Genomic DNA, 13668 nt, shown 5'->3' on the forward strand with positions numbered 1-13668 from the left:
AGTAAATTACTTTCGAAAGTTCCTCTTCAAGGTTTCAAAAACTTATAAGTTGCTGATTCGAGTGGTCATTGTCATTCCTGCAATTAAATGGCTATGAATTCCCACTGCCAGCTTAAGTAGATCATTTATTGGCTGCTAATCCACAATTGATTGAATACCAGTACACTCCTGCAGTGGAATTTCTTTATTGTAGACTACACTTGTGTTCTTTTTTTTCCATTGTGAATTTGCACAGGCTTGTTGGAAGTATCCATGTCCTACTTGGACACTGATGCACTGAGGGACAGATTATAATCACCTTAAAGCACACTTGTCGTGCCTTTCTTCCTTGAGCTGATCATTTTTAAAGGCATTCAACCAAATTTGTATGCCTGCCAGCCAGAGGAACTTCAGTGGATTCAGTACAGAGCTCGGCGAAATAATACAAAGCTTTTGGTGATTAGATCCAATCCTTTCCATAAACGACATTAGCAGTATCTTTTTCATACAAATTCTCTATTGTATAGCTCTATCTTTAGTTTTTATTTGGATTAGCTTCTTGTTAATTAAAAATCTGAAATTGGGTCGAAATGTACTCGCTGGTATAATCAAGTTCCCTCTGGTTTATACTTATAGCGCAAAAATTCCATTCCTCTTACATTTTTCTTTTGGAGAAAAGGCTTATCGCCCGACTTTATAAATAAAGCCCACCAAACCAGTACCACAAACATAGAGGTTCGAGAAAAAGCAGGGGCAACCAACCGAGGTCGCAAAGTACGTTACAACCACTAGGGCAATCGGCACGCAGGCCAAAGACTACCAGAAGGAAGAGGATAAACTAAGGCACTTGGGCAGCTTGAGGAGGCACGGAGACCAAAGCTGATGGCAGTCGGACGGATCTTGGAGATAAGGGAGTTGAAGGCATCCACGTCGCACGCTTTAAACAGAGGCGCCCACAGCTGTAAGAAGGCAACCATGTTAAACAGGCAATCAGAAGGCTTGTTAGGAAAATAATGTTCAATATTAAATTTATTCCTAGTCATCCAAGTGCCCCGACAAGTTGTGCGTAAGATCGAACAAGTCATTGAACCCAGAGGGTTCCAAGTGCAGTTTAACCAAGAGCGGACGCAGCTCCACCCAAACTAGGCCAGGGAGCATTTGAAGATAATGTGATGTCTTCCACCTCTGCACAAAGAGTGCAAGCCGGATTGCATTACCATGCCATTTAACAATCTGGTCGCTAGCAGGGAGTTTACGTCTAATAGCTTGCCAAAGAAAAATCCTGATTTTAAGAGGAATACAAGCCTGCCATAGCCCCTTAAAGCGATCATCAATCCTACCAGGAGTAAGTTTATCGTAAAGAGATTTGACCGAGAATCGGCTAGAAGCCGAATGAGGCCAGACCAGCACGTCGGGGGACTCCGAGAGCGAGGGTAATAGGGCAATAAGATCTTGCCAAGAGACCAACTCTGGAGGAGTCAGGGTCCGATGGAAGGCAAAGTCCCGGTTCGCCGCCGCAAGCGAGGCCACAGAGGCATTCGGGTCAGAAACGAAAGCGAAAAGAGTAGGGAAGGAAGCTGCAAGGGGGCCGTTCCCGGTCCACCGGTCAAGCCAAAAGCGGGTAGAGGCCCCATCCCCTACCCTGAAATGGCCAGGCTCCTGAAGACGTCCCAGAGTTTGATCAGTGACATCCAAAATTGAGAGCCCGTCCTGACAGACGACATGAGGGCGGGGCATTTGGGGAAGTATTTGGCTTTCAAAATCTTGATCCAGACAGAGTTGGGGGGATCAGAGTAAAGACGCCACCACCATTTCAACATGAGGCATTGGTTCATAACACAGGTGTTAGTAATGCCAAGTCCGCCTAGCCATTTAGGTCTGCACATCATTTTCCATTTCACCATTCTGTATTTCTTCTTGTTCTCAGTTGTGTTCCAGAAAAAGGCGCTGCGATCTTTATCAAAGGAGGCATGGTTGCTCGCCAAGAGATGGTAAAAACCCATAATGAAGGTCGGTAGAGAAGAAAGGCTCGAATTCATGAAAACTACTTTACCAGGAGTAGAGTGGTAGCGGCCCCTCCAGGGCGCTACCCATCCTCCAACTTTCTTTTCTAAAGGTCGAAAGGCTTCGGCTTTGAGTCGACGGGGAGAGATTGGGACGCCAAGGTAAGTCGTCGGGAAGGCGCCCAGAGAGCAGTTAAGGAGGTTACCGACTCGTTGTTGCTCAGGGGCATCACAGCCAAGGACGAAGGCCTCGCTTTTGCTAAGATTGATCTTGAGCCCAGACAATGATTCGAAACACAGAAGGATAAACTTAAGGTTGGCCAGCTGGAGATCATCCTTCTCGACCAAAATGATCGTGTCATCCGCGTACTATAGGTGGGAAATGCCATTCAAAAAGAGATTGGTGGACACACTCTTGATGTGGCCACAAGCCGCAGCGGAATCAAGCATTTTAGCTAGGGCGTCGGCGACAAAGTTGAACAGGAGAGGGGATCTGGGGTCACCTTGCCGAAGGCCCCTACCATTCTTAAAGAACGGTCCAACAACCCCATTGATCATGATTGAAGTGTGGCCACCAGACACTAACTGCATGACCCGCATGACTAAGGAGCTCTCAAAACCCCTGGCAAGAAGGACCTCTCGGAGAAAAGACCAACGAACATAGTCGTAGGCTTTCTCAAAGTGGAGCTTGAGAACCACAACCTGCTTGCCCGACTTATAAATGTCATGAAGGATCTCATGTAGGACCACAATCCCGTCAAGAATAAAACGACCCTTGATAAAAGCAGTTTGGGTGGGGGCTAATAATCTTGTGGGCAATAGGGGACAGTCTAGAAGCATACGCTTTAGAGGGAAACTTGGCAATGTTGTTAATAAGTGCAATGGGCCAGAATAGCTTAATATTGTCAGCCCCTTTGACCTTGGGTAGAAGAGTGAGAGAAGCATATTTAAGCCGCGAGATGTCAACCGTGCCGAGGTAGAAACCCTAGAAGATGCGGTACAGGAGGGCCTTAATGGAGGGCAAAAGGCTTTGAAAAAGGGGACCGAGAAGCCATCCGGGCCTGGGGCAGAGGAGGATTTCGAAGATGCAACCGCTGCGTCGATCTCCTCACAAGACAGGGGAGACATCAGGTAACAATTGTCAGCCGAAGACACGCACTGGTCCCCTGACCATGCATTAGAGGCAAAGATGATACCAGGATCCGGGCGGCCACTATGCAGTGACCCGTGGCACAGACCAAGGTGTGGTGGCACCCTCTGACCAGGTGCCGGACGGTTGTGGCTGTCCGGCCATCGTGCGTCGCAAAAATCGCCGTCTGGCGTCTGGACTTCTCCCTTGCAGATCTAGTCTGTGCGTCAAGAACCTCTCTTGTAGATGAAAGTTCTCTTCTGGAACGTTTGCGGTTTTGGCACTCGGGGGCTTCAGGATCAGCTTAGAGATCTTCTTAGTGCCGTTAAATCTGACATTATTTGTCTTCAGGAGACCATTAAAACTAGCTTCCGTCCCTAGGAACTGGATTCGCTCTCCTCTGATCTCTTCTCCTGGGTTTGTCTGGGCATTTGCTGCTTGGGACTTGCAATGATACGTGCGAACTGCTTTCCTCCTCTCTTGATCGGTTCTTTATTAGTGCGACAATCCGGAACAAGCTCAAAAACTTTTCCTGGGAGTTGTTGAACGTCTACGGACCGGGTGACCACTCACTCTCCCTGGTGTTCCTTGATGAGCTCTATTCCAAGATTGCGGCCTCTAGCTCACCTGTGTTGGTTGGTGGTGATTTTAACATGCTCCGTGACTCGGCTGACAAGAACAATTCTCATTTCAATTGAAGTCTTGCCCACCGCTTCAACGATTGCATTAACCTTGCCGCTCTTCGTGAGATCCCTAGAGTTGGGGCTCGACACACTTGGTCCAACAGACAACTTAACCCTGTGCGTTGTGTCCTCGATAGATTCTTTATGTCGACGGACTGGGAAAACCACTTCCCCTTGGTCTCTCTCTCTCTCTACGTGCCCTAGCATTGGCTCGGATCACATGCCTCTGGTGGTTGATGGGGGCGTTAGGGCCAGAGGCCCCACCTCCCGGTTCCGTTTTGAGACTAGCTGGTTTCTTAATGAGGGCTTTAAGCCTCTTTTAGCTAGTAGATGGGCTGCGCTTGAACGTAATTGTGTTAGATCCTTTGGCCCTCTTGATGACTGGCGGTACTGCTCTCAAAGGCTGCGCCAATTCCTTCATGGTTGTAGCGCCGACCTCCGTGCTGAGGCCCTTCGCTCTAAGGCCTCTTTAACCTCCCAGATCAAGCTCCTCGACTCCTTGGCCAATTCCACGGGCCTCGATTCCGCCGGCTGGGAGAGTCGGTACTCCCTTGAATCCCAACTAGTAAATCTTCACCATGCGGATGAGGTGTATTGGAAACGTAGGTGCAACATCACGTGGATTCTGAAAGGGGACGCGAACACAACGTATTTTCAGGCTATTGCCAATGGTCGGCGCCGTGGCGACAACATTTCTAATTTCATCATTAATGGCCTTCCCTACTCTGATATTCAGGTTATATCCAGACACATCTATTCCTCTTACATTTTCAATCACGATAACATGCAACCACTAGTTACTCCTAAGAGCTTAGCTTAGCTTATTATAAAGGCATATGGAGGACGGCACATCGAACTATTATTCATGTTGACGGTGTAGTGAATTTAGGATGATGGCTGATAGGTCTTTGGCTTCCACGATACCATTATCCTGTCCAGGACAGTGTGAAGAAGCTCCTAAACTTTGGTCAGCGAGCAGGGCCGGCAAGGTAAAGCAATGTTAAGATCATGACAAACCAAGTAGTCCAACCAACAGAAATTCAGATGCCTCTAACATTTCCAACACAAGTGTGATTATAACAACAATGTTGCGGAGACTCCTGTCTGATTTTTCTTTGGAAGATTTCATCAAGTTGTACATTGATCAAATTGCGATGGTTTGACATGATCAGATTGTGAATTGCTCAGAGATTGTAGACTGTTTCTCTTATTCCTTTGAAAACGAAATATGGAATTACAGATAGTTCAAAACTGTGATGTTCTGGAATGACGAAACTTCAAAACTGAGATTATTTCTCTTGTCCCTTAAATGACAGATACTTGTTAAACAAAGATTGGTCCATACATTGAACAGATTATGAATGAAGGCTAGAATCATCAAACAATTCTCTCAATCCGTACACTCATGTTTGAGCATTTCTCATGAAACCACCCTGATATCTTCTTCAGCCGCGATGGTGTATGTTCAGCTTCTGCTCCAGCTTTGGTATACTGATTTCAGATGCAACAAAGAGCATGCGTTGCTTGATTATGCTCCACATGTAGAACAAATGATACTTTATCATCTATAATCCCACCTGTGACAGCGAATATATCTCCCTGCACAATTAAATCATAAGTGTAGTGTTCAGACAATCTTTGTTACAAGAAAATGTCTTGATATAAACAAGTTTCTATAAGAAACATAGCACGCCATTTTACTAGGAGTGCCAACATGCTACAGTCATTTAGCAGCATTCAGAGGACTTACTACCGTACTTGAAAATTGGAATGTTAACTAGTAGGAATGTTGCTACTAGTCGATACATGAAGGCAATCTACCTTCTGAATATGAAACAGATGTAATAGATTTGCCAAAAAAGTTTTTCTAACGGCAAGGGTACCTAACGGTGGAAAATCCATCGTTGATTCTTGACATTCAGATGCGTGCAGGCCTTGAGCGTATAAAGTGGGAAAGATTCGTTTGTGCAATGCATTTCTATATGCAGCTGACACTTTCTTACAAATATCTGACTATGTCTCACTTGTTTCAGGAAACTAATTTCACTCATTTCAAACAAACACATTACACTCACTCAATTGAAATACTCTATTTCACTTGTAAAAAAGTGATTTCACTCGTTACAAAAGATCGATTTCACTCATTTCACTAGTTTCACTAGTTTCAGAAAACACATTGCACTCACAATGTACACACTGAAATAAGGAGTTTCACAAATAATATTTCAATTTTAAAACAATTTCACTCATTTAGAAAATATCATTCAAATAAAACTTATTTACTCATATTAGAAAACTGATTTCACTCATTTGAAAAATACTAATTTCAGTAGTTTCATTCGAAAAGACATGCTTGAATTATTTTAAGGACCTAATTTCACTCATTTAAAGAAAAATACTTGTTTCAATAAGCTAGTATGTTTGAAATATAAATGAAACTGGAATGCTTGAACAAAAACAACTTCACAAAAGAAATACTGAAATATGGATCTTCGGAAATATGGTATTTCAATTTATTAAAATAGTAAATTTTGAACTAGTTCAAATATATTCAAATTGGTCTTGTTCTATAGATCTTTTTTTTGTCAAGGAATTTGAATATAAAAAAATCAATAATAAAAGATGCGGGCGTAGGACGCAGTGGCCGTCTGTTATGCACAGGATTTGGTTTGCAGCCGGTCTGCACAGAACTTTTTTCCGAATATGACGCGAACGAAGATCGGGGCTCGGACTGAGATGCGAGCGTACGGGCCTTCCAACCGGAGTCGGCCGTGCCTTCAATAAATGGTGCGATCTCCGCGTCTCCACCTCACCACAACACCAACGCAAATCAGCGCTCGACAACATCCAGCGAAAGTATAATACACCAGAGACGCAGCGAATCGAGCAAACAGAGGCGATGGCGAGCACGGCGGCGTCGAAGAAGGCGGCGAACCGGCTGGTGGTGGAGGAGGCCACCACCAACGACGACAACTCCGTGTGCAATGTCCACCACGACACCATAGAGAAGCTCTCCATATACAAAGGCGACATCGTGCTGCTCAAGGGAAAACGCCGCCACAACACGGTCTGCATGGCACTGCCCGACGACACCTGCGAGGGGCACAAGCTCGGGATCAACAAGGTGGCCCGCTCCAACCTGCGCGTGCGCATCGCCGACGTCATGTCCGAGCACCTGTGCCACGACGCCAAGTTCGGCAGACGCGTGCACATCCTCCCTCTGGACGACACCGTCGAGGGCATCGCGGGGAATCTCTTCGACGTCTACCTCAAGCCCTACTTCGTGGACGCCTACCGCCCGGTCCACAAGGGCGACCTCTTCCTCGTGCGTGGTGGCATGCGGAGCGTGGAGTTCAAGGTCATGGAGATCGACCCCGCGGTGGAGTACTGCATCGTGGCGCCTGACACAGAGATCTTCTGCGAGGGCGAGCCGGTAAAGCGGGAGGACGAGGAGAGGCTTGACGACATCGGCTACGACGACGTGGGTGGCATGGGGAAACCGCTGACTCTGATCAGGGAGCTCGTCGAGCTGCCACTCAGGCATCCGCAGATCTTCAAGAGCATTGGCGTCAAGCCTCCCAAGGGCATCCACCTCTACGGCCCCCCCGGGTCCGGCAAGACGTTGATCGCCCGCGCGGTGGCCAACGAGACTGGGGCCTTCTTCTTCCTTATCAACGGCCCAGAGATAATGTCTAAGATGGCCGGAGAGAGCGAGAGCAACCTGAGGAAGGCCTTCGAGGAGGCTGAGAAGAACGCACCCTCTATCATCTTCATCGACGAGATAGACTCCATCGCGCCGAACAGGGAGAAGACTCACGGCGAGGTCGAGAGGCGTATCGTCTCCCAGCTGCTGACGCTGATGGACGGGATGAAGGCCCGTGCGCACGTCATTGTCATGGGCGCAACGAACCGTCCCAACAGCATCGACCCTGCCTTGAGGCGCTTCGGGAGGTTCGATCGCGAGATCGACATCAGCGTGCCGGACGAGGTCGGGCGTCTCGAAGTGCTCCGCATCCACACCAAGAACATGAAGCTGGACGAGGACGTCAACCTAGAGGTGATTGCCAAGGATACACACGGCTACGTCGGTGCCGACTTGGCCGCGCTCTGCACCGAGGCGGCGCTGCAGTGCATCAGGGAGAAGATGGACGTGATCGACTTAGAGGACGACACATTGATGCCGAGATCTTGAACTCCATGGCCGTCACCAATGACCACCTTAAGACGGCTCTCGTCGGCACGAACCCGTCCGCGCTTCGTGAGACCGTCATCGAGGTGCCCAATGTCAGCTGGAACGACGTCGGCGGCCTTGAGGGCGTCAAGAGGGAGCTGCAAGAGACCGTCCAGTACCCGGTCGAGCACCCAGAGAAATTCAAGAAGTTCGGCATGTCGCCGTCCAAGGGCGTCCTCTTCTACGGGCCACCAAGGTGCGGTAAGACCTTGTAGGCGAAGGCGATGGCCAACGAGTGCCAGGCCAACTTCATCAGCATCAAGGGGCCAGAGCTGCTCACCATGTGGTTCGGCGAGAGCGAGGCCAACGTGCGCGAGATCTTCGACAAGGCCCGTCAATCTGCGCCGTGCGTGCTGTTCTTCGACGAGCTCGACTCCATCGCTACCCAAAGGGGCGGCAGAGTGGGCGACGCCGGTGGTGCGGCGGACAGGGTCCTGAACCAGCTACTCACCGAGTTGGACGGCATGAACGCCAAGAAGACGGTGTTCATCATCGGAGCCACCAATAGGCCCGACATAATTGACTCGGCGTTGCTCCGTCCCGGCCGCCTGGACCAGCTCATCTACATCCCCTTGCCAGACGAGGCCTCGCGTCACCAGATCTTCAAGGCCTGCCTCAGGAAGTCTCCCGTGGCCAAGGACGTCGACCTTGGCGCGCTGGCAAGGTTCACCGCCGGCTTCAGCCGTGCCGACATCACGGAGATCTGCCAAAGGGCGTGCAAGTACGCCATCAGGGAGGACATTGAAAAGGACATGGAGAGGCAGAGGATGGGGAAAGACACCATGGAGGTGGATGGCGGGCAGGAAGAGGAGGCCACGGAGATTAAGGCGGCTCACTTCGAGGAGTCGATGAGGTACGCGAGGAGGAGCGTGAGCGACGCCGACATCAGGAAGTACTAGGCCTTCGCGCAGACGCTGCAGCAGTCTAGGGGGTTCGGCACCGAATTCCGCTTCCCGGCGCAGCCACAGGGGGCAGAAACTGCTGTCCACACCTCCGCGGCAGCTGATGAGGATGAAGACGATCTCTACAAGTGATCCAGTAACCATTGTTAGAAACTGAAGTGGCAGAATATTATAGACTCTGTTTTTATTCTGTTTATGTTGATTCGTCCCATGTATATAATTTTGGTTTTGTAAGAATTTACATACATCATAGAAATACAGTTTTTTTAGATGATCATAGAAATACAGTTGATGAAATAATAAGCTCCTTGTTGCGCTTTCCTTTTATTAGTAAGCAGTGATGAGACTCTGAAGAATAGCCTGCAGGTTTTTCTCTCTCAACCCCTCTCTGCTCCTGCACCAGACCACAGAAAAAAAAAAGGTTGCCTGTTTAATGTCCAGTTAATTTCTGACTGAACTTGTAAGAGCAGAAACACCTGTTGTCTGAAACTTGTGGCTCCCAACAGTCTTAGTTGCAGAGGGTTCTTTGCTAGCCAACAATGCTGGGCATACTGCTGGGTGCTCATGACCACATTGGTTGTGAGTTCAGGTTGGGGGCACTTGCTAGTGTTTACCATCAAGGGCATACTGCTGGGTGCTCATGATCACATTCGCCACAATGCGCTTATGGTTTGCAACAAGGGAAAGAAAGAAGGAAAGTGTCTTTAGGATTTAATTACTCATAAGTTACTCTTTAAGGCTTCAAAAAGTTAAATTGATTTCGTTCCTATTTAAGGTTTTAAAAACTTATAAGTTGCTGATTGCATTGGCCACTGTCATTCCTGCAATTAAATGGCTATGGAATTCCCGCTGCCAGCTCAAGTAGATCTGTTTTTCGCTGCTAACCCACAATAGATTGAATTCCAGTGCACTCCTGCAGCGGAAAATTTTGTTTATTGCAGACTACACTTGTGTTCTATGTGGCTTGCGAGTTCTGGAAACAAGGATTTTTTTTTTTCTAATCTGAATTTGCACAGGCTTGTTGGATGTGTCATTGTCCTACTTGGAAGCATACAAATTACTGTGACATTGAGGGACAGTTTAATCAACTTAAAACACACTTTACCGTGCCTTTCTTCCTTGAGCTGATCACTTTAATTTCCTGGGGTATTTCTATTTGGAACACCAGAAACGTTTTCATTTTTAAAGGCATTCAGCCAAATTTCTATTGCCTGCCAGAGGAACTTCAGTTGATTCAGTACAGAGCTCAGCGAAATAAATACAAAGCTTTTGGTGATTAGATTATACAATTTCTCTGCTGTATAGCACTTTCTTTAGTTTTTATTTGGATTAGTTTCTTGATAATTACTATTATATTTTTTTAAATGGAGATTCTTGTTAATTATAATCCAATTGGTTTATACTTTGTAGCGCAACAAATACACCATTCCTCTTACATTTTCAACCACGATAACACGCAGCCACTAGTTACTCCTAGCATAGCTTAGCTTATTATAACGGCAGATGGAGGATGACCGAGAGATTGTCACTAGACCCATCACTCCAACTTCCCTATTGTAATTGTAACCTGACAAACTGACTACCATTGGTTTCAGTTCAGACGAGCTTGTAGCCGGTGACCCAGACGTTCGCCGGCGGCGCGGCGTGGGCGTACTCGAACGTGACGCTCCCGCCAGCGGGCACCGACGGCGCCGTGCCCTGGAGCACGTGGCCATACCGCTTCTTGTCGAGCCCCGTCACCGGGCCGTAGAGCTTGTCGATGCCGAGGAACAGCTCGTGCACCGTCTTGTTCAGCGACCTGTTGGTCACCGTCACCGCGTACCGGCGGTACGTCCGGCCCTTCTCCGTCCAGGACGCCGTCGCGTTCTGCTCGATCACGATCGGCGACGCGTGCACACCTTGATCGCCGGCTGCGACGCGCACAAGGTGAAGAATCAAGAGTTAGTCGTCTCTCGGATTGGGCGGTAAAAATGACGAAAACTCTGTTACTGAACTGAATCTTGAAAGCCATGATGTTGGGTAGATTATTACCAGCAGAAAGAGATGGCGCTACTGAGGTCTGGTTGTCAAGCCCTGCAAGAAAAGAGTCACGGATCAAATGATGCTTCATCCCTGAGATAATAACTTCTGAAAAATTGAGTACGTTACGTACCATCTGGAATTGACCGATCAAGCCGGCCGCCGGCGGCGAGCCGAGCGAGCACGCCCATGAACGGCGCATTGTTGTAGGTGGGCGCCTCGGTCTGCTGGTAGTTGTTCCTGTCGTCGACGAAGTTGTCGTTCTCGTCCGGCCCGCCGACGATGGCGCCGTCGAGCAGGTTCGGGTTGCTGCCCTTGCGGGGGTACCAGATCGCGTACCCGGCCTTGCAGGCCACGAACGACGGGTTGGACTGGAAGGACACGATGGACGCGCCCCGGTGGTGCGCCTCCAGCGGGTAGATGAAGCCGTACCCGACCATGTAGCTCGTCGCCCTCGGGTTGCTCCCCAGGATGTAGTCCACCTGGGACTTGGCGAACGCCATGATCTGCGCGGGCGACGCCGGCCCGGCCGGGCACCACACGGCGGCCTGCCGGGCGGCGGCGAGGCTGTCGGAGTAGGCGGCCAGGAGGAACGACCCGCTGGTCACGTACTGGAGGTTGTTCCACTGCATGTGATACAAGAGGCCGCCGGGCGTCCGCTTGACGTTGCCGTAGCCCTGCTTGCCGAGGGACGCGCACACGAAGAAGTCGGCCTTCTGCCGGTACCGCTGCAGCACGGCGGCGTGCGCGCCGGCTCTGCCTTGCAGCAGGATCTTGGCGGCGAGGACCTGCACGCCGGCGTACTTGATGTCCCAGCTGAACATGGCGGTGGACCAGCCCGTGCCGCCCATCGCGTCGGCGTTGTTAGCAAGGTAGTCCAGGTAGCGCCGGTCGTCGGTCGCCTGGAACAGCCACGCCGCCGCCCACAGCAGTTCGTCCTGAAACCGCACCACACGGATTAACGACCAGATCAAGACGGGATGCCAAATGTTGAACATCCATCTTATCAGAGCTTACGCTGTATCCGCTGACTGACTGGTAATATTTCCTCGCCACAGGGATGCTGGCGTCGTACCTTCCCCGGAACTTGTCGGCGAAATCAAACAGCTGAGACATGCACCAATGGAGCCAAGAAACATTAGGACCAGCTATCGGATCATTTCATCTTGGATGGTTAGTTTACAACTGACAAACCTGCTTGGAGTGTTGCAGGAGTAGGTTCGCGTATCCCGGGTTGGAGCGGCGGAACACGAGCGACGCCGCGGCCATTGCGGCGGCGGTCTCTCCGGCGAGGTCGGAGCCCGGGCGCTGGGGGTCGAGGCGGTACGCCTGACGGCTCGTCGTCATCTCCTCCGGCCGCTGCCAGCAGAAGTGGTCGGTGTCACCGTCTCCCACCTGCACAAGAATCCATTCGAGATGCGTACACTTGGTCAGCTACCGACTACGCGCGCGTATGACCACGTAAACCCGACGTGCATGCACTCGAGTGCTTCAGAAAAGTAAGTACGAATTACCTCTCCGTAGAGCACGCTGGGCTCCGGGTGCGCCTTGACGAAGTAGTCGGTGCCCCACTTGATGGCCTCCAGGGCGTTGCCGAGCTCGCCGGCCGCCTGCATCTGCCCGCCGTACTCGAGGACGCTCCACGACATCATGGTCACCGTGAACGCCATCGGCAGCCCGAACTTGACGTTGTCGCCGGCGTCGTAGTAGCCGCCCGTGAGATCCACCTGAGTTGGAAAATGCAGAAGTTAATGTATACTGGCACACAGATTAATTAGTTGCACCCGGATTTGAGATTTGCAATAGGCGGTTGCATACCCCGTTGGCCTTCCCGTCCTGGAGGCCGGAGTTGGACCTCCAGCCGACCCTTTGGCTGGCGGGGAGCACGCCGGACCGCTGGGCCTCGAGGAAGAGGATGCTCTTGGCCAGCGCCTCGCGGTAGTTCTGGGTGGTGCCACCACCCGCGCAGTACGCCACCTGTGCCATGGCGGCAAGCACCAAGACGACGAGGAGACCCATGGCTATGGCTGGTTGGTTCAAGGCCATGAGGCTAGCAAAAGAGGGAATGCCACACTGTCTGGTGCTTTGGATGGGAGCTCTGGAGCGCAAGGGCATGTGTATTTATAGCGTGTCCCGTCGGAAGGAAGAGGACGCGAGGACGGGGCTCAAAGGTGGCGGAGGTCTGGTTTCTTAGACAGGGTTACAATCTGTTGGCTATCTAAATGGTGGCTGCACAAATGAAAACACACACCCACACTAAATATTGGGAAGCAAATGAGGCGGATCGTGCACATCTCGAAATCATATCTATAGTTCTACAAATAAACAATGGATGCACCCTAATTTCTTCGGTTTTAAAACAGAGTATCCGAGTTTCATGATTTCATGACATAAAACGAGCACTTCCTACAAGCTGAATTAATTGATGCAGCCTCTATATAATGTCTATTTTACATTGTATAGAGATTGTGTCAATTAATTTGGATCTAAGGGTGTATTAAAACTGATTAAGTAAATGATAGAATATCATAGCAAATAGATATGTGATACAAGATCTCGGAAAAATTTACGAAGTTGTAGATCATCTAAAGTTTTATTGTTGCGGTGTTACATAAATGGACTGACCCTGGTTCGGACGTTCGGTTTGGGCTGAGCCCTAGGCTGAGTCATGTATGTGGGCTTTATTACTCTATAGATGTTTCTTTCTACATTTTAAAGAGCA

General features: G+C 49.7%; 1 protein-coding gene and 1 pseudogene across 1 annotated transcript; one reads left to right on the forward strand and one right to left on the reverse strand.

Annotated features, from left to right (window-relative positions):
• Positions 1 to 6624: 6624 nt before the first annotated feature.
• Positions 6625 to 9189, forward strand: LOC123074324 (cell division control protein 48 homolog D-like; annotated as a pseudogene).
• Positions 9190 to 10342: 1153 nt separating this feature from the next.
• On the reverse strand, positions 10343 to 13017 carry LOC123074325 (endoglucanase 2). Its single transcript, XM_044497200.1, has 7 exons — positions 12765 to 13017; positions 12461 to 12673; positions 12141 to 12341; positions 11964 to 12053; positions 11080 to 11884; positions 10959 to 11000; positions 10343 to 10837 (listed from the first exon to the last, which is right to left on the reverse strand). Exons 1-7 carry the CDS (start codon positions 12990 to 12992, stop codon positions 10524 to 10526), a joined length of 1893 nt encoding a protein of 630 aa, XP_044353135.1. The 5' UTR covers positions 12993 to 13017; the 3' UTR covers positions 10343 to 10523.
• Between the last annotated feature and the right edge of the window lie 651 nt (positions 13018 to 13668).

Source organism: Triticum aestivum, chromosome 3D, assembly GCF_018294505.1.
Source record: "Triticum aestivum cultivar Chinese Spring chromosome 3D, IWGSC CS RefSeq v2.1, whole genome shotgun sequence".
Taxonomy (NCBI): domain Eukaryota; kingdom Viridiplantae; phylum Streptophyta; class Magnoliopsida; order Poales; family Poaceae; genus Triticum; species Triticum aestivum.